General features: G+C 46.2%; 1 protein-coding gene across 9 annotated transcripts in view; it reads right to left on the bottom strand.

Annotated features, from left to right (window-relative positions):
* Window positions 1–20,913, bottom strand: part of LOC116937147 (talin-2-like) — a 246,255-nt gene that overhangs the window by 27,102 nt on the left and 198,240 nt on the right. For 4 of the 9 annotated variants that reach the window (XM_076065751.1, XM_032944800.2, XM_032944373.2 and 1 more), the window contains 10 exons: window positions 19,846–19,947; window positions 17,720–17,890; window positions 15,570–15,623; window positions 12,554–12,700; window positions 12,102–12,176; window positions 11,118–11,219; window positions 8,096–8,215; window positions 5,650–5,963; window positions 4,036–4,219; window positions 3,009–3,134 (listed from right to left, as the gene is read on the bottom strand). In XM_076065751.1, coding sequence (XP_075921866.1) covers window positions 3,009–3,134; window positions 4,036–4,219; window positions 5,650–5,963; window positions 8,096–8,215; window positions 11,118–11,219; window positions 12,102–12,176; window positions 12,554–12,700; window positions 15,570–15,623; window positions 17,720–17,890; window positions 19,846–19,947 — 1,395 coding nt within the window. The remainder of the gene's footprint in view (window positions 1–3,008; window positions 3,135–4,035; window positions 4,220–5,649; window positions 5,964–8,095; window positions 8,216–11,117; window positions 11,220–12,101; window positions 12,177–12,553; window positions 12,701–15,569; window positions 15,624–17,719; window positions 17,891–19,845; window positions 19,948–20,913) is intronic. The other 5 variants (XM_032944831.2, XM_076065759.1, XM_032944900.2 and 2 more) reach the window with 3 other exon arrangements.

Consider the following 20,913-nt stretch of genomic DNA (forward strand, 5'->3'; position numbering starts at 1 on the left):
GGGAAAGTGCTGTTAAGACCGGCATGGCACACGAGGAGATGGGTGGCCAGCACCACACTCAGCCGCCTTTGTCTCCCGAGTGGCGATATTTAAACATCGCACAAGACACTCATTTGGGGCCGAGTCGACCTACGGGAGGCCCGGGACTTGTTCAGATAATCGTCACTGGCGTTGGCCATGAGAGGGACTCGAACTCGGGTCCCCGGGCTCATAGTGCAGCGCGCTAACCGCTACATGACAACTCGCCACATACACACACACACACAGGCGCAGAGGATGACCACGTTAATAATACTACTACCAAGTCGATGCATTCTAAAAATTACAGAGCATTTAAAGGGAATCATATCTCACAGGAGACAAAGCAACTGCAGTCATTTGCTAACTAATTAAATTTTCCAGGTTGCTCAGGTGGCTTTTAATGGCCCAATCAGAGCACTAAATGAGCACTCCTGCATCCTGGGTTCAATTCAAGGTGGGGTTGTGCTGGTGCAAGTTTATAATTCATCACTTTGGATGTTGGATTGGAGGCTCATGCAGAAATCATCTCAGTGGTGAGGATCCCAGCAACACAAGGCTATGACGTAGCTGGAAGAAGGTAGAACAGCAACTACGTCACCGATCTAGCGATACATACTTCTGAGCAATATCTTCTCTCATACGCATGGGGGTTTTTGTTCCAAGACACAGTGGTACCTCGGTGTTCGTCGTTAATTCGTTCCAGAAGGTAGGAGGACTTATACCGAAAGCGACGTAAACACCAAACGCATTTTTCCCATACGAACTAAAGGGAAAGAAAATTATCCGTTCCAGAGTATAAGAAATGATATTTTATATGGCATATTATACATTAATGTGGTTGTATACAATAATGTAGACACTACTTGTTACTAAAATGCATAATTAAATTAAAATAAAACACGTGAAAATTCACAGAGCGTTATAGTAAGGGTTGTGCACTGAACGAGAGCTACAGGCAGACCGAGGAGCGGCGCTTTGTCTCAGTCGTAAACGGGGTCTACGCGGGTAAGCGGCGACTCATCCCGACCCATACAAGTTCTAGCAAGCGAGGCATCGTATCCCAAGCAAGACGGCGTATCCCAAGACATTTTTTTCTCATCAAAACACGACGTATACCAAATTCGACGTATTCCAAAGCGGTCGTATACCGAGGTGTGACTGTATTCCATTTTCCTCATTAATACATAACAATGATTACGGAAAATATCCAAACATCTCAATGCAGGAACCTCATTAAAAGGTCTTGAAACTCATTTACGCTGTCCTTGATTAACATCAGACTGGTACTGTTAATAATATAATTTGGATAGGAGGCGTACACATTTCTTCGTGAGTCAGATACTGTAACCCAATGGAAACTCTATTCATAGACTGGCTTCCCAGTTTGTTTTAATGTGACGCGTTATACATGTTCAGTTGTAACACTTGCAACTTTAAATGCGATGCATTATGAGTCCCTGGTTTTCATTTGTAATCAACAGCTTGATCTCATTAATACCTTGCGGTAAAAAATGGAAACAAAAATAAAAAAAGTTAGAGCTAATTACAGCTTCTCACGCGTGTTTCCACTCCAATTCCATTGGAAATAATCCCTCTGATAACACACAAGGAGGGTGCAATTATCAGCTGCTGTGATGCAAACACTTGGTTGCTAATGAAGGCAATTTGTACACAATTCAACTATTCGGTGGCAAGATGTTATCTCCCACGCCTGATACGCAGGTCGTGGGTTTGATCCCAACCCGGACGATGCCTGTATATAATTGGAGTTCAAGTGTTATCTCCCCGTGGTCTCGTAACTTTTTCTCCGGGTTCCTTTGGGTTTTCCCTCCACGTTTAGAAACATGCGATTCATCTTCTTTGGTTCTTTCGGTAAAGTCACGTAGAATGAGAATAAAATTATAAATTGATAAAATAAAATAACACAATAATATTCTCACGACGTTTTGGCCACAACACAAGCGGCTGAAACGTCGTGAGAATATTATTGTGTTATTTTATTTTATCAATTTATTATTTTATTCTCATTCTACGTGACTTTACCGAAAGAACCAAAGAAGATGAATCCTTGCAGTCACGAAAGCTTTAAATCGAAATTTAAATATGCGATTATTTGGCTACTGTAAATCGCCACGTATGACAAGCCACTTCGATGAGCTATCACGTGTGGCCATGTCACGTCTGAAAAATAGGCAATAGTGCACTGGGCTCTACCTGGTAAAATAAAATAGTTTAGCTACAATTAATCGATTCATCAATCAGAATTTGTTCCAATGCTCATGAAAGATTAAGTGAATTGTGCAATTTAGATAACATTGTTCACAACGTGCAGAAATCATATGAAATGCAAATAGTACATTTAAGTAAACTGTGGCATGACCTTAGAGATGGCTCAGGATGGGATTGAGTGGAGAATGAGGACCACGAAGGCAAACACCACAACATGAGGTTGCAAAATATCCAGGAGGAGCAAGACATTTACGCAAACGGTATATACAATCAAAACTGAACGCACGAGAAACAATACGAACAAGAGAGCAAACAAGAGACAAACTAGCTATCGATTCAATTTTGATTTAAAGCTTTCGTGACTGCAGTAATTCATATTCTTAGTTTTTTCGGTAAAGTCACGTTGAAGGGAAACAACAAAATAATAAAATATATATAAAACAATAAAAAATTCTCACGACGTTTCGACCATAACTCAAACCTGAAGACGACCGTTTGAGTTATGGTCGAAACGTCGTGAGAATTTTTTATTGTTTATAAATATTTTATTATTTTGTTGTTTCCCTTCAACGTGACTTTACCGAAAAAACTAAGAATATAGCTATCGATTCGTTTACCAAGTTGCGTCCCCCGGGGCCTTGACAGTTCATCACATTACCGAGGAAGGGCGTGAATTGCGTGACGCCTATTCGTTCTCCTGCAGGTGTGCCGACTCGACACCGCATGCACTGGTGTCAGGCTGGGTGCTCGAGGCCCACCTTGGCAGCTCCCTTGAGCTGGTGCATGGAAGCGTCATCCGAAGGTTTTCCGGCCGCAGATTTGGTGGCGCTGATAAGCTCCGCCAGAGCCTTGGCCACGTCCTTCACCGCGTTGATCAGCACCACCTGGGTCAGATGTGGACAGGCGTCGCCAGGCCATACCGGTCGGTCACTCTCCCACCTACGACTCCATGGGGCACCACAGTGGCGAGATATTATCTCACTCGCCTGATAAGCAGGAGGTCGAGCGTTCGATCCTGACCCTGACTTCTATACATTTGGAGTTCATATCTTCTTCCTTTTCCGGGTTCTCCAGTTTTGCCCTCCACATTTAGAAACATGCGTTTGGTTTATTTGGCTGCTACTATAAGTTCCCACATGATGATAAGCCACTTTGATCAGCTATCTTGTGTGGCCGGGTCACTGCAAAAAAATAGCTAATAGCTCAGTGGGCTTGACTTATATTAAATAGTAAAGAGCTCAAAATAAAATTACCGTCCCACCCCCCACAGCGAATTGCTTAATCCATCTGTACACATCGCCTAATACTGGTAAACCTGCAAACTGTAGCCACAAGCCACCACTGTATTACACGTCAAAAAAAATGTACTATTCCAAAAGCTCCACTCATCCATCCGTCTGCGTACCCATCTAACCTTTCCATCGCCCAACTCCCATTGCGCCGTCACACCCTCTCAGTCAGTGTTCACAGTTCTCACGACCCTCGTCTTTGCACTCCCCTGCGTTCCCACATCATACGCTAGGGTTGCCACCTCTGCGATACAAAGATCCGGGACGTATCACGGGAGGAAGAACATCTGACAATACGCCCCAGATGAAAGAACTACAAATAAATGCATTGCTTTGAAAGGTGTATTTATTGCAAGACTGGCAAAAGCTAGGATTTGTAATGTTCCAAAAAATATATACAGATTTCCCAGGACAGGTACTTCAAACAGAGGACAATCCTGAGAAAAACCAGGACAGGTGACAAACCCTACCAAGGCCACCCGTCAGCCATCGGCACCTGCGTCTCGGGGTCGTGGGAGCCGAGGCTCGCGGCTCCGAGCTTTACGGCCTCAGCCAGGTCGGTGATGGTGGCAACCGAGGACTGCGCGGCCTGGGCCAGCTTCTCCTGGCTGGCGCCCGCCCCCGCCACCAGCATCTTGGTGTCCTCCACCAGGGCCTTGGCTGTCTTCAGGATGTTCTCCCTACCCAGCCCGACACATTCGCCGCATTGTTGTCAAGCTCCGAAAGCTTCACCATCATCATCATTATCATCGTTTTCATTGACTTACGATCATATAACTTTTCTCAATTCAAGAAACACATCAACTCTTATCTACAACACCTTCAATAACACAGTTTTTTGTTGCTGGCTACTGGGCATGTTGAGCCTTTCGGCCTGTGCTCTGCAACTGTGATAAATAAATACTTAAGTAAAAAGGCAAGACAGAGCACCCTCATTTTTATCTTCCCTCCAATTGTCATTGGAGCTGCCTTCCTTCATCCACATTGCTCCAGTAGATTCCTTTCATTTGGAAGCCACTGGTGCTAATAATTGAAAACTAATTTATTTAGAACTGCTTTTTGTGTTTAGTTTGTCCTTCCCCCACACCTCCGATTAGCAGGGTTTGCTATGTATGGTGCGAAAGAAGTACAACATAATTTATATTTCCAAACCCACATTAGCTGACTCAACTCAAGATGCTTGTCAACTCTTGCCAACTCTATTTATTCAAGCTGGCTTTGCTGCAGGCTGTTTGCATTGTAAGTCTGCCAAATTAAAATTGGTGCAATTCACATGTGTCCAAGCTTAGATTGGATACTGACCAACTACATCAATGCAGGCCATACAAGCGAGCAGAAAAAGTCAGCTGACCTATCTCCTTGCTCTTGCTGACAGGTATTGCTTATCTCCGTCAGCTGTTCTGCACCAGCAGTGGAATTAAAAATTTCCATGGCAATGGTCAATGTCTTTGTAGGATGAATCAATGTGTCTCCCTCTTCTGACATGCAGTGGTGTGGAGATTAAATCTGTTGGCACCCCTCAGCCAGCAATGTAAATTCCACATTCCCCTGGTAGGGGCAAGTCTGCCCATAGGGCAACCACTTTAGGCGTCCGAAAAAGTGGTACCTATCTTATTGACCCTGGAGGACCTATAAGCCGAGTTGACAGCCCAAACAGAAACTCAAAACCTCCCAATTGTGAGTCGTGAAAATCTTCTGCATGTTTTCAGGTGCAGCCCTGAAATGTTTTGCTCACGCCACTAACGGCCGAGGGGCATTCACGAGATGGAGCTCAAGAAGAGGCCCTTTCGACAGGATTTTGGCCTACTCTGGCCAGACGTGGGAGTATCCACACTAGACTCCACCGCACACGGCCTGGCAGATCGACTCACTGCAGTCTGACCATTTACACAGCTTGGCGGTAGAGAGGCGGGATGTTATTTGATAACCTTGCACCATTGTTTCAATTACCGCGGTGAGCCACTGAACTGGTGACCTCTGAAATGGAAGTCCCAGTGTGCGGAATCACCACAGCACGGCAGCGTCTCACACTCGGTGATTTAGGCTGGATGGAAGAACAGCGCTGCTATCGTGCGCAACCCACGTTTGGCGCCGCACAACCCACGCTCACCGGTGGTCGGCAAACGACTCCTCCCCCTCGGCGTTGAGCGTGCCGGCCGACGCGAACATGATGGTGGTGTCGAGGTCTGCGATGATGCCCGACACGGCGCTGCCGGCCGTGATGCACGCCTGGGTGCCGCGGTTTCCCGCCTGCAGCGCCGCCAGCACCAGCGACACCTTCTCGGTGACGCGGCGAGCGCTCTCCACCAGCTCCCGCTTGGCGAAGCCGTCGTCCGGGTCGCCTTGCAGGGCGCCCGCCCGCTGCACCAGCAGCACGCAGCTGCGGCCCAGCTCATGCACACGCCCGCGGATTTGGGTGCCGACCTGGTGGCGGACGGAGGGGGCCGGCGAGCCAGACGGTCAGACGGGCGATGTGACGGACGACGGAGAGATGATGGACAGACGATGGATAGACGACGGACGGACGAGGGACAGATGATGGACAGGCGACAGACAGACGACGGAGAGACGACGGAGAGAGGACAGACAGATGAAGGACAGACGTGGATTTGCACAAGAACGGCCAACAACAGCAGTCGACGTTCGCCGCTTAAGTGAGAGATGACATCGACACAACATTTGTGCCAAGCTAGGTGTGGTTTGCATGTAAGCATGTTTAACTGGATTTGAAGCTTTCGTGACTGCAGGAATCCATACTCTCTGGTTCTTTCGGTAAAGTCACGTATTATTTTTTCCATCTACGTGACTTTACCGAAAGAACCAGAGAGAATGTTTAACTTATTTTTTGCACTGTACATAGCCAACCATGCTAATTGGAGGTGCGGGGGAAGGACAACAAACTAAACACAAAAGCAGTTGTAAAGAAATGAGTTTTCCATCTAGATTTAAAAGTGCATAGCTCCAGTGGCTTCCTAATATTGGAAGGAAGAGAGTTCCAGACAGCCGCAGAAGCGCATCTGAAAGTGTGAGATGCAGTGACCATCTTTGTTCAATGGGTAGCCAAAAGTCACTGCGAAGTTGACCGTTGTTCGCGTGATGGTTTATACTCCTTGACGAGATGAGCAAGGTGTTGTGGTTCATTTGTGGCAAGCACTTTGTGTGTAATGAGTGTAGTTTGAGACCACGTAATGTGTTGTAGGCTCCCTTGCAGGCGGTCACGGGACAGACCCACGTGTTTTGGGTTAACGGACCAAGAAGAATAAAAGATGCACCACCTGTGCCAGCTAGCTTGCACACGCAAGTGTGCACACACAGGCACGCATACGAGTTCAAAGTGTGTACGTGCGGATCAGCACGCACGTTGTTAGTTAACCATGTGACGAATTATCTCCACCGAGAGATTATATGAATTGTCATTTTTCAAGGTCGCAATTCGAGTTAAGAATTAATCATTTTCAAGTCTTCATTTTCTTACAGTGTCTTTAAAAGCACTGGTTGTTTATTCCATATATTTACAGTTTTGGTTGCTCCGTTAGCCCAAATGTAACTCGACCATAGCACGTGCATGAACCATAATCAATTTTAAAATGCATTATTGGATGCGTACATGTATTGTGAGCATAAGAATTGGTTCTAATCTATGAATGGATACATATTTACGATTGTTGATATGTACACGGGCATGAATGGATTCATGCACACGTGTGCAAACCCACACAAGCGGTCGCCCGTAATTTCCATGGCTCTGCCTTCACGAAAATGTCTTTGAAACACTCAGACTTGGATAGTGACATTGAAAATTAAAAAAGGAAACGGAATCGTATACAAAAGGCTAAATGTAATTGAATGTTTGTTAAAATGAGCAGTGAAGTGACCATCATCTACCCTGGCACCCTGATTGAGTGGTGGGAATTCCACATTCCTATGGAAATAGGTCTCTTAGTCTCTAGGACAACCACTACAAATGCAGTCGTGTTTTTGTTAAAATTATCTCTTGATTATTCGTATATATGTAATGACATTGTGTTAGTGCTGTAAGTGTGATATTATTGCCAAACACTTGAATGCACGCACAGTAAGCATTGGCAACCTTCAAATATGAAGCGTGCATTTCACCTGTGTGTATGTGTTACAATAATACAGTAGTATAGCGGTTAGACCGCTGAACTATGAGCCCAGTGACCTGAGTTCAATTCCTGCTCACGGTCAATACCAGTGACAATTATCTGAACTAGTCCTGGGCCTCCCCTCGGTTGATTCTGCCTCAATTATGTACCTAGTGCAGTGTGTGAACATTGCCACTCGGGAGTCAAATGTGGCTGGCCATGATGCTGGCCACCCACCTCTTCACGTGCCACGCCAGCCTTCATAGGTGCTCGCTAACAGCACCTGCACAAAGAGCCTGGTAAGGCCACACGGGTGATCTTTGTTACAGCACCTTAAAGCTGGTTGTTCTACAAGGTTCTTGATGGTCTCCCAATGCTGCAATGAGTATTGAAAGTCGGCCTTCTTTCACTCGGGATGGAGGGAAATAAAGAAAGAAAGAAAGCCCTCACCTCCTCGTTTTCGGCAGCAACGGCAGCTGGTCGGCTCTGCAGGGCCAGCTGGCCGTAGTCCACAGTCAGCTGATTGGCCAGTGGACCCAGCTCCTCGGGGCTGCTCACAGACTTGGTGACCTATGTTCCACACATGCCTGGCGTTAAGCATGTGTCCCTTTTATTAACTATTGCAGTCGTTTAGCTTAAAGGAAGACGCAATCCCAACAACAAACAGCTGTCGTCTTGGAGATGCATAGCTATCCTTGGGTGTCCTTGGCCGCTCGATGGATTTTATTAATAAGAAACTAGGATTTTAAAGCTTTGGTCAGGCACACTTGCTGGTGACACTTTGGTGTCACGTCCGTACTCTAGAACAGAACATCACTGCAGTGAGGTCACAAGAGTGCTGCCAACTGTAACCTTAAAGTCTCTTTGTCATTAAAACAAGTTTCGCCACGGATAGCCCGGGACACCAAACTGGAGCACGTGACTACAAAATGAGAGGGATGTTTATTTTTGTGTTGTGTCTTCGTTTAAGTCAAGAGGTGGGAAACCTTTTTTTCTGCCAAGGGCCATTTGGATATTTATAACATCATTCGCGGGCCATACAAAATTATCAACTTCAAAATTAGCCTGTTATTATTTGGTCAAACATTTAATTAACTCACCCCTAATGCGATGGCTGGAACTGCTTCTCTTTGGCGAGACGTGTGGTGATGTTAGCTGGTATTGATGATGTTAGCTGGTATTGGTGATGTTAGCTGGTATTGATGATGTTAGCTGGTATTGGTGATGTTAGCTGGTATTGATGATGTTAGCTGGTATTGATGATGTTAGCTGGTATTGATGATGTTAGCTGGTATTGATGATGTTAGCTGGTATTGATGATGTTAGCTGATATTGATGATGTTAGCTGGTATTGATGTTAGCTGGTATTGATGATGTTAGCTGGTATTGATGATGTTAGCTGGTATTGATGATGTTAGCTGGTATTGATGATGTTAGCTGGTATTGATGATGTTAGCTGGTATTGGTGATGTTAGCTGGTATTGATGATGTTAGCTGGTATTGATGATGTTAGCTGGTATTGACGATGTTAGCTGGTATTGGTGATGTTAGCTGGTATTGACGATGTTAGCTGGTATTGGTGATGTTAGCTGGTATTGATGATGTTAGCTGGTATTGATGATGTTAGCTGGTATTGATGATGTTAGCTGGTGTTGATGATGTTAGCTGGTATTGATGATGTTAGCTGGTATTGATGATGTTAGCTGGTATTGATGATGTTAGCTGGTATTGATGATGTTAGCTGGTATTGATGATGTTAGCTGGTATTGGTGATGTTAGCTGGTATTGATGATGTTAGCTGGTATTGATGATGTTAGCTGGTATTGATGATGTTAGCTGGTATTGATGATGTTAGCTGGTATTGATGATGTTAGCTGGTATTGATGATGTTAGCTGGTATTGATGATGTTGCTACTCGCAACTGCTTTTCCAGGTGTGCTCCTAGATTTATTGAATTTCGAATCCCGCCTGCGGTTGCTTTGGCAGGGCCCAGACCAAATGATTTTGCGGGCCTCATGCGGCCCGCGGGCAGGACGTTCCCCACCCCTGGTTTAAGTGAACTCCTGGCTGGGATTTTAACTCACGGCCTTCTCCAAATCAACTGCCCTATTCATAGAACCACGTGGCTGAATGTACACATGTGGTCATGGTCACAATAAAATTAATTCAGCGGTCTCTTTATAAAACATACAGTATGCAGCTATAATTTAATACCTGAATATGACACTTAATATTACAAAGAAAATCACCAAAAACAATAATATTTATACTCAGCATAGTACATCATATTTGTCTCACAATTTAACATTCGAAAGTACACAATTAAAAGGGCGAAACTGTTTCCCAGTGCTCGTTTATTTATGTTGGGGTTACACCACTGAAATGGAAACACTCCATGGACATTGCCAGCCAGCGTCACTCGACGCCAGGCTGCTTTTGCATGCAAATGAATGTCAAAACGATGGAACACTCAACGGGCATTAACACCACCGCTTATTAGTACTGAGATTTTCTGGTTCTATGCATTACCATGCTGATCAGTGAGCACCCGTGTGGGATTCCAGCTCAGTGATGGCAGACGAAATAAACTCTAGAAACAGAGAAGTCGTTTATTTTTTTTCCCAATGAAACATCAGCTTTAGCCCCCGGTGCCTCCCTGTTCTACCTCACCCCCTCTCCTTCGTTCTCATTCCTTCTGCCACTTCAATTCTCTCTTAGGCCCTCGATACCAGTGTTGGAACGTAATGTTCTCCAAGCAAAGTGACAGTGTATACTTTTCACTGAAAGAATTCCACGGAATATAATCTGCAATCATTATGAAAAAAAAAACATAACCAAAAGGCCAAGCGTGTCACGCCTCTGTTGAAAAATTAGCGTCGGGCGGTCGAGGGTCAATGAAATGAGTGCCACCTTGTGAGAAGTCATCGGTGGTTATCGGATGGAGACAGACACCTGCCACAGGAAGGTGACATTTTGACCACTGGCCTTGGGCCACTGATGGCAATGGGCAGGGAGACACTTTGCCTTTCTCATTACCGTATACTGCAATAGAAATAGCTGTGAAAAATATTGGCTGATCTCCAACGTTCGTAGTAATGAGCACCCAATCGTGGCAACTACTCCTCACGGTAAACTCCTGTTTCGTTAAACCTTTCTCTCAATTCCCTCTTTATATTGTCTACCGTCTGCAGAATTAAAACATATCTTTAGTTTTTTTTTAGTAATGCCTACACATCGTAATTAGCCAATCTGTTTCCAAAAAGTCCCCCCTCGCCCAGCATTGAACAAGTCCATTCGCTCATCAAGACTGGGACTGGAACACCAAGCGCTTTCTGGCTGCACGTTCGTTCCACCGCTCTTAACCTCAGCCCTCTCCTCCTTTGATTAATTCCCATGCCAACCCCCCCCACCCACCGGACTCCACCTGTTCACCCCTTTTAATACGAAGAAAGTGGGGAGAGGAGGCCCTCACCATCTCTTGTGCGGTCACCGCGATGGCTTTCACTGTTTTCACCATGACAGTCTGATAGTCCACAAAGCTGCCCTCCACTTGCACGGGGGAGCCCTCCTCCAGCTAGATCCGCCCCACACCAGGGTGTCAGCCATGCGGTTAAAACATGAACAAACATGTACACAGTGTGTGTGCGTCGCGTTATTAGTGGCACACTCAAATAACAGGCAAAACGGACAACAATAATTCTAATAATAATTTGCAGCCCTTCGTGAAGGCCTCCCAACCTATATTGGTTAGGGGGGGGGGGGGCGGCTTCTCTGAGCCGACTTTAACACGCTGGTCAGTTGGTGCGGCTTGGTCAAGTGGAGGTGGTCCAGGACTGGTTCAAATACCACTCGCCACCAATGTTAGCCATAGCCGGCAATCAAACTCGGGTCACCAGGTTTATAGCGGTAACCGCTGTGCAACCACGCATCTTAAAACAACATGGATGATGGCCATCCATAAATGCCTCAAGAGCAGGGTGTTAAATTTCTTAGTCACAAAACTAAGCAGGATTATTTTAAGTGATGGCCTGCCAAGTTTATATTTTATCATTATTATAATTCTTATTTTTAATATGTACAGGTTTAATGAACATCAAAATACCTGGATTAAATGCTTATGAAATGACATGATGAAATTATCTGTACCCACAGCCCCTTGCAAGTAACCAGGTTTTGTATTGTTAATGGTGGTTGCAATGTGGAGAGTATCGATGATGATGATGATGTCAATGGTAATCATGAAAAGGTTAAGAAAAAAAAGAGAGCAACATAAAAAAGGAGGCAGAGAGGACATAAGACAGACGGCAACGTCGACATCGGTACAGCTGAAGACAAAGGTTTAGAGATAATAGCAATAACCAGATACACAATGATGAACAGGCTTACCAAGCTAACCATTTTAATGTATTGACAATAGACTGAGAATGGTTCTTTAGTCTCTCCCGCAGGGAAATACCTTCATATTTATAGTGACAGTGCACTGTTCACGAAACGTGCAATGGCCATGTCGTTTGGTGACATTAGTCGCTTCCTTCGTGGCAGCATAACAGAAAACAGAAAATTTCACTTTAGCCGTCAATGTCAATCTCTTCATCGTAAATGCGTACTGTGGAAGAATTAAAATGAAATGTAAAAAGCACCCTCTACATCAACCAAAATAATAAGGAGGCTTTGCAATTAACATCAGGCATGGTCATGAAGCGTTTCCTTTCACTGAATGTCTTTACACGTGAAGAAGGTTGGCAAACGACAGACACAAGAAACAGGGAGAGACACAAACACAACACAGGCAAGGAAAGGAGGCATTGTAGTACAGACAGTGAGGAGGAAAGCGAGACAGAAAGACAACACATGAGAGACGGAAGTCGAGGGAAGAGGGAGCGAGTGAGCAAGGAGGGTGGCACTCACCTGGTTGAGGGACCGTGTGAGCGTCTCCACCATCCCGCTAACCTCGTCTCCGTCACACCCCGCCTCGTTGAGGGTGGCACGGATATCGTCCACCGCGTCCCTCATCAGCTGGCTGGCCTCCTCGATGGCAGCGTGGGCCTGTGACGCCTGCAGCACGCCCAGCGGAGAGAGGCAAGGGAGGAGGCATAGGGCACGCACACCGGTCAAGGACCCACGAGCTCCCATCACGCCCATTGCGGTGACCGGGAGAGAGACAGAAACAGTGCAAAGTCAGCGGAAGATTGGAACAGGGGGTTTGGCAGGAAGAAGCTTTTAAAGGTTGGTTTTAATCGACATCTAGGACCGAGTAGGTTGTTGCGGCTGTGCTCTATAGGGCTCTCCAGTGTGCTTCTGGGGTTGTGCTGTATGCCGTCCGTATGATGTCCGACGCTTCGCTCCACATGGTGGGAAATTCTTCAGTTGTGAAATAATGAAATTATCTGTATAAACAGACCGTTGGCAGGTAAAGTGGGTAAGCACATGGAGCAAAAAGGCACACATCCAATTAGCAATCGCAGCAATCTGCGGAGTGTGTTGCCTCTTGTCAGGCCACAGCCCTTTTGGAGATATCATAGAACTAGTTCTGAAGTCACATGAATTGGCCTTTGATTTGTGTGAGTAGGTGGCACTCACTTGTTTGCTTTGGTCGTAAAGTTTCTCTTTATCTGACAAAATTATAGTTTTGGTGCTCAGAGCTGCAGGAGATGGAATTAAATGACAATGTTTTTTCTTGGCGCTACTACTGTCATCCGTAATTAGATCATACACTTTCTATGCTTTAGATTCGTGTTCAACCACAATGGCTGAAAAGCACATTTGAGACCAAGGATCTCAGGGGGTGTCTCTTTGCTCCGATGCGAGAAATAAGTCGACCAAGTCACGTGGGTGTTTCCTTTAAAGGGAACTTTCACGTTGAAAATGCAGCACGTCAGCTCAACTGTTGTCGCATCTGTAGCTGTGGAACATCACTTGACGGCGCCCACCCTACCCCCCCACCGAAACCTCTCTAGTGATGCTCTTTTTACATATTGCGCTGCGTCAGCCTGAGATGAAGCTCAGAAGCATGCAGCACATTTTGACAGCATGCCAGTTTTCCGCAGCTACGCAGTTAGACATTTCTTTGTATTATCTGGGAATGCTGAAGCTCGCGGGCAAATATCTCTCTTCGTCCTAAAGCTCCCTTGTCTACGCGCGTGCTTGATCAAACACATTTGAATAAAATCAAGGACGCTTCCGTTTTCACTTTCTCCCCTCTTTGCTTCCCGCAGCAGCACCAAAAATCTAGGCCCAATGAACCCCCAGGAAGCTCGCGATGCAACGGTTTCACGCTCACTCTTGCTATTAGAAGTCACGAGCAGGCAAGAGAGACACTCTAAGGGTGCACGGAAATATCCCCCGACACATCCATCCGTGAATTAAACGTGCTGCAAGCCAGCACGAAACAATGTCGACGCCTTCTTTGTGCGCGTATTGTATTATGAGACACCCGCGGCAAAGTGACAAGTTGGAAATGAGAGCTGGGAGAAGTGAAGACATCGTGAAGACATTGTGAAGACGGCGAAGCAACACTGTGTGAAAGAATAAGACACTCTCTGTAATGCAAAGGATACCAGCCAAACAGAACACCGAATTAACGTCTACTGAACACTTTTAACTGCAAAGTACCTTGAATGTGTAATGAGGCTAGACAGTCAAAGAGAAATGCATTGCATGTGCAAACGAAAAAAACCTAACCTGACAACAATGGACAAAGAGGTAAATAATTTTCAAATGTACATGCATATTAAATTGTCTTGCTTCATAGTAAAATATAGGTAGTTTTATTTAACAAATATTCAATCAAGCCAAATAAACTTTGTAGTAATTACATGCCAAAGGAGATGAACATATTTTACATTAATTGTGGTTATGCACTCTTTCTATCCACAAGTTAAAAGCATTTCCTTAATTATTGTTGTGATTAATCACGTCTGTTTAATACAAAAACGGTCAGCTTGCACTATAATGTTGATCCAACTATTACTGACTTCAGCACACAGGCCACGTACTAAACAACCTGCAAAGCCAAGTAAAAAAACTAAAAAAATGTCCTCATGTTCAAAAGCGCAATGGGGTGGGCAGTGCTCATCTCTGAGCCACTGGCTAGAAATTCCACAGTAGCATGACAGGGGACGACGTATCCACAGAAAGACCATTGCTCGCTTCCCACAAAAGTGGTGCTTACTTTAGCGGCCCAGGAAGGATGACGGTTTGAGTTGACACCAGAACGAGATTGGAACCTTTGAACCGTCCAATATATTGCAAGCACATGCATAACACTCAAATGTGTACCATTAACCATTTGAACAGAAAGCGATGTTTGCATGTTGTGAGCAGAAGGATGGGCAGAGTCTTGAGTTACAGTGCCATGAATGAGGCCATGCAAGGCAGCGGACGAGACAGCGAGACGCACGGACGTGAGCGTGATCTGTCAATTCACGCTGCGCACAGGCAACTGCGGACATTTGGCGAAGACAGGAAGAGAGAGAGAGAGAGAGCGGGATCAAAATAAAACATCCTGCAAGACGTAGGTGACATTCCATCTTCTCGCTGTGGAGAGAATTGTAGCCATTAGCAGCTTGCGTGGGATGGGGAGTGGGGGGGGGTGATGTGTTATTTCTGTGGAAAAGAAAGTCACAAGCCAATATCTTTCGTTAGGAGTTCAGTGGCGTTGGTCTGGCTGCTGGGGGGGGGGGGGAGATGGGGAGGAAAGAGAATAAGAGAGAGAGAGTGTAGCGGTCAACATGCTCACGGCAATTGGAGTGCAGGCAACGGAGAGGGCATGCTCAAGGTCTGCTACTGAAAAGAGGTGATCATCATTAGTAGGACGAGTGCCAGTCTGAGAGGTCGAGCCGGGAGCGGTGGGGTCAGGGTGGTGGTGGACGGATGGGAGGGAAGGGAGCAGCAGTAATGGGGGATGACTGTGCTGGGTACAAACCATCTGGGGACAGGCATGGCCGTTGTCCCATCCGTGAATGTGCAGCGAGTAATCCTGGGCAGGGCGAGGAGGGAGGGATGGCAGTAACACACGTGTTATGGCAGGGGGCCAGGGGAGCCGGGAATTTAAAAAAAACTACAAGCAGCCAGGTAGGTTCAGGAGGTTACGACCATGAAGCAGCACTGAGCTGGCACCACAGATTCTCGGTTCGAATCCAGGCACTGCCCACTTGACTTTAAACTAAGATTTCAAGCGGAGTGCGGTGATAGTCATTCATGACTGCACACACAAGATATCTTAAGTTTTACTTCCAAGTAGTTTTAGTCCAGCTGTGATTATGAACACTCGTTGTTGCAAACATTATTTTCAGGGCACACAAAATGGTTAATTGACAACAGCAACACTGGAAGACAAGCAAACATAGAAAAGTGACCATGGCAAAGTGCTGAGGATGGGGCTAGATTCTTTATAAACTCGGTGGTACAGCTTGCCCTTGTGGTTGATTGACTACATTGTTAGAGCCACAGGTAGAGATCATGTTTGGTACGGTAGCGTACTCTGTTGCAGAGCTGTCAAGACTAGGGATTTCAGTTTGCTTCTACTGCAGTTGTGGTGCATAGAGCATCACAAAGTGTGGGCAAGAACTCAACTGAAATAACTTTAGGATTAGTTCTACATCTTTTTGGCAGGAGCTGTTCCCTATCGTGATGTGACATTACACTGCTCACTGTGAGCGTTCAATAAATAAGCGTCTTTATCTATTTGCAGGACGATAATTGTGCTATCGTGATAAAAAATGCATCGGATAAATAACGGGCAGGTACTATGTTTGTTAAACTTCTTTCACGCCACCGTATGTAGCCAACTGTGCTAATCGGAGGTGCGGGGGAAGAACAACAGATTAAAAACACAAAGTAGTTCTAAAGAAATGAGTTTTTAATCGAGATGCTTTTAAAGTGTCTAGCTCCAGTGAAGCGTTCTAGACGGCCGCAGAAGCGCATCTGTTCGAGGTTGCACACACAAGGGGGATGAGATCACACGGCAGTCAGTGGTGGTTAAATGGCACTGCAGGGGAAGTAGGCCAGCGACCCGTACAGAAGGGTGAGGAAAGTGAGACGCTCAAGCGCAGTTGTTCAATCGACAAAGGTCTCGTGCGGAAGATGTACGTATCACGCAGCGGCAAGCACCACGTGCAGCCTGCAGCCTCGATTGACCACACAGTGGCAATTCGGAGAGATTTATTGCGCTTTTTGCTGTTATAGTTGTTGTCGTTGTTTTTCAACCTTACGTTGTCACGATGTCTGCTCTAAACGCAATGCATTCCAATTGATACCACCACTAGATGGTGCTGATTGCAGCGCCAACACGCCGCGAGAGCTCTGTATTGTTGGGGGCACGGGCACCTTTGCCCACGTGGAGTATATTCCTGTTCTGGATATTGTCATGGAGAAGGCCTGCAGGATGACGTTCAAAGCTCAAGAATAGGAAGAGGCCTCTATTGAAGCAGCTGTTCCAGGAAATCTGTGGGTCTTCCTGGAAAATAAAATGCCCTTTTTTTGTCAGTCAGCACAATACAGTAATACACCACTCAAGATAATGCATTGACAAGTAGTTATTTCCATGATGTCCTAGTGTTTTGTATTCCAGAGGTTGCAGCCCCTAGGAGTAGTAGAGAGTGACACTGTGTACAGCAAGAGGTGCGACGGGGTCAAGCATCTCGTGCAGAAGTCATGCTATCCGACTCGGCACGCATCGGTTACAACTGCTCAGAGAAACGTGGGATAAGATAAAGCCTAACAGCAAAACAATAAGCGGGAAGAGAGCATGGGAAGTTTCTCCGAGAAGGTGGTAGGGGTGGGAGTGGGCTTTGGAAGGAAAGCTGTCGCACAGACGAACATCAAGTCCCAGGGCTGCCTGGACCCAGAAGGAAGGCATTACCTGGAATACCAATAACACTTTGGAATTTCCAGCGGAGAAGCAACACAGACAGCAGTGTAACAAAACAATGGGACCGAAAACATGTTGGCACGGTTGGGTTGGGTCTCTTGGCGAACAATGCCGTCGGTTTGTCGAGGAGACGGGGGGGGCGGCTGGGGTGGGGGGGGCGGTGGGAACAAAACGAGGAGGGGGGGAGAAGCGGCGGGCACTACCTTGGGATTGCCTCCGCCCTCCTTTGCCGCGTACAGCATCTGCAGCGCCGACTCGGCCAGCGTCTTGGTCTGGTCCAGGATGGCCATCTGCCGCGGCTGCGTGCCCGTCCGGGAGGCCAGCCCGATAGCCGCCTGGGTCAGCGGCTCAAAGTGGCCTGCCAGCTGGGACACCTGGCGGTGCGGCGGGCGGCGGATGTGGGGGGGGGGGGGCAGTGGGGGGAAGATTAAGTTAGTTCACTCGATAAAAAAAAAAGTTTCAATGTCCAGTGTGACCTGAGCTCGGTGAACGGCGCGCGTTAAACTCGCCATCGGGAGGGAGGCGGGCGAGCTCGAATCTTGACCTACGGCCAACTCATAAACGCCATCTTTGTTCCTCCACATTCAACGCACTACGCACTCGTTTATGAGTTGACCTACGGCCAACTCATTAACGCCATCTTTGTTCCTCCACATTCAACGCATTACGCACTCTGTAAAAAGCCAACAGTGGTTGTCCTGCGCCGAAACAGCACTCTGCCATTGGAATGTGGAATTTCCACCGCTGGCTGAGATGAGAATTGCTCCATTGCTCATGATCTGTATTGAAAACTAAGCCAAACACGACATAGGGAGCAATAGGTGTGATCAGCATAGGTGTGAAACAGCCTACACTACACATTTACCCATGGAGTGCAAATGCATACAACACTCTATGGCAGAGTGTTCATCGAGCCTGCCAGATGCTTTGCCATGCTGTGCCATGCACATTAGTACTCACTTTGTATTACAATCAGACACAAGCCCAGGGGAGCTCGCCGTTTGCAGGCAGACTCCCACAGCTTTTGACTTTGTCCAAAAACCCAGCGCTGCAAGTTAATGAGCGTGAGAGGGGTAGACAACCGTGTTGGACTGGACAACATGCAGCCTGATCCCCGTTTTGTACACGTTACTAACAAAAACGTCCTATTTTTATTTTACCAGGTAAGGCTGACTGAGCTACATACTGTAGCTCTTTGTCAGAAGCGACCTGGCCCCCACAAATGATGGGTCAAGGAAGTGGCTTATCATGTGGAAATGTATAGCAGCCAAATACTCGAAATACACGTTTCCAAATGTGGAGGGAAAAAACCGGCGGACCCGAAGAAAAATCCACGTGACCACAGGGAGAGCATGCAAAGTCCAAATATACAGGCGACAGGGTCGGGATCGAACCCACGAGCTCATGTATACCAGGCGAGGTAGTTAACATCACGTCACCGTGACGTCCATGCTGAATGTGCCACGACATTGGCTGGTCCTGTGTTGTGCCAGGCCGAGTCTAAAATCCAGGAATCATCATCATTAGACCTCCTTTGCCAGTACCAAAATATAATAATAGGGTTTTTCCCCTTTTGTCTGGCAACAAAACTGAAACCTTTTTACAAGGAATCATGTGTGCATTAACCACAATACTTGTGGTCAAAATGCAAACAAAAAACACACTGATAATATATGCACTGTCCTTGAAACTGATTGGTCCACACCAGAGACAGCTTTCTTTTTAGCCTCCTCTCAATTGGTGCGAGACCAGAGGACGCCAAAAGGCGTACAATCATGTCGCCACATCCCACCCAGTCCCATGCACCCCTGTCCCTCGCTCTCTATAGCACCCAATGGCCTCGTGAGTGGCCCAGGCAGGGTGCACTTTAACTGGACAGGATTTTAGGTGAGGTCAGAAGGTGGTGGTGGTGGGTAAACGATGTTTAAAATGTTTGATTGAGACGCATTTTTTACACAAATATAAGTTATGTCTGGCTATATTTGGTCAAAACTGACATTTATTTTATTCTAAAAATGTTCACCGCGCTGCTTTGAAAACAAACATGGGCAGCAGCCCGAAGCACATTTGGCGAAGGTTAATCACGCGGCGTCCAAGGGGTTCTTCAGCAGTTGACCTTGGCAAAAGCGGACCGATCGTATCACAGGAGTGGCCCCAGAGTGTTGGTGCGGCCCCACCTACAAACTGTCAGCAGGAGGGGGGGGCCAGACCTGCACCAACCGGGTGGGGGCAATGTGGGGGGCGAAGAGTGCACGCATTTTGACGCGGGTTGGGGCAAGAGTGGTTTGGCATGGGTCAGACGATGGCGGGAAGCTGGGTCGGTTCTTGCCTTGCCGCCCAGGTGAGAGACCTCGGCATGAGCTGCCATTGCCACAGGCTCCACCAGCGAGCCCACGTCCTGCACGGCTGCCATCAGCTGCTCCTGAAGGGCCTGCTCAGATCATGGACGTAGAGAGCAGGGGAGGGTTGAATGGAAAATAAGTCGTTTATGTAAATGCTGGGCACTGGAATGGTGCTCATATGTCTATATTCGGAGCGTATCAGTGACCACTGTATGATCAGTAATACATTTTTATTAATATTTTTTTAGTACTAACAATCAAGGCTCCACTTTTAACCATGTCCTGCATGAGAATGTCCATTGACTTTTATCGTGAATATTTGTATTGTGCCCAGCCCAAAACAAATTACTTTTCTTAACAGTCAATACGGTTTTTCTAATTTTTTGTTTGGCCGTTGACAACGTGGTTCTCTTTCTGCATCTCAGTGTTATGCCCTGCAAGCACCTCTTGCACGTTTTAGTTTTTGTTCCATGTATGAAAAACACGTCTCTAAAGCATGTGCCAAAGCAGGTAGTACACACTATTTAAAATGATCTACTTTGTCAGTATCTCTGATCCACCTGCCATAGCAGTTAATATGCACTGGTATTGTTTTTTTAACACTGATCTATATTCCAACTGTCCTAATATGAGGGTCATGACCTGAACTAAGAAATGACTGTCATTCAACCAAATTTAACATTAAGTATTAATTGAAATCAATCTTTATTTTTTACAATTATATCTGGCAATAACCAACCACTGCCTTGGGGAGGCACATGGCATGAGCTGTAATAAAAGAAAAGAGTGATCTTTCCTTTAACCTTTTAGACCATGGGGGGAAAGTGCCGGTAGCAAGCACCAATTAAGGCGCATTAGGGGGTGGTGTGGCTAGAACTATGCCCAGCTGCCTTTAATTAAAAAGTGTTGAATATTTAAGTTATTCATTGAAGGCTGAGGCATGGCAATCCAACTGGAATGTGGTTTACTGCGTTCCCCACTAAGCACGTAACAATTCATTGATTAAAATCAATTCCTATGCCTTTGATCTAAGAATGAATCATACTTCTGAATAT

The sequence above is a fragment of the Petromyzon marinus genome, chromosome 1, assembly GCF_048934315.1.
Source record: "Petromyzon marinus isolate PM22_M1 ecotype Great Lakes invasive population chromosome 1, UKy_Petmar_22M1.pri1.0, whole genome shotgun sequence".
Classification (NCBI taxonomy): domain Eukaryota; kingdom Metazoa; phylum Chordata; class Hyperoartia; order Petromyzontiformes; family Petromyzontidae; genus Petromyzon; species Petromyzon marinus.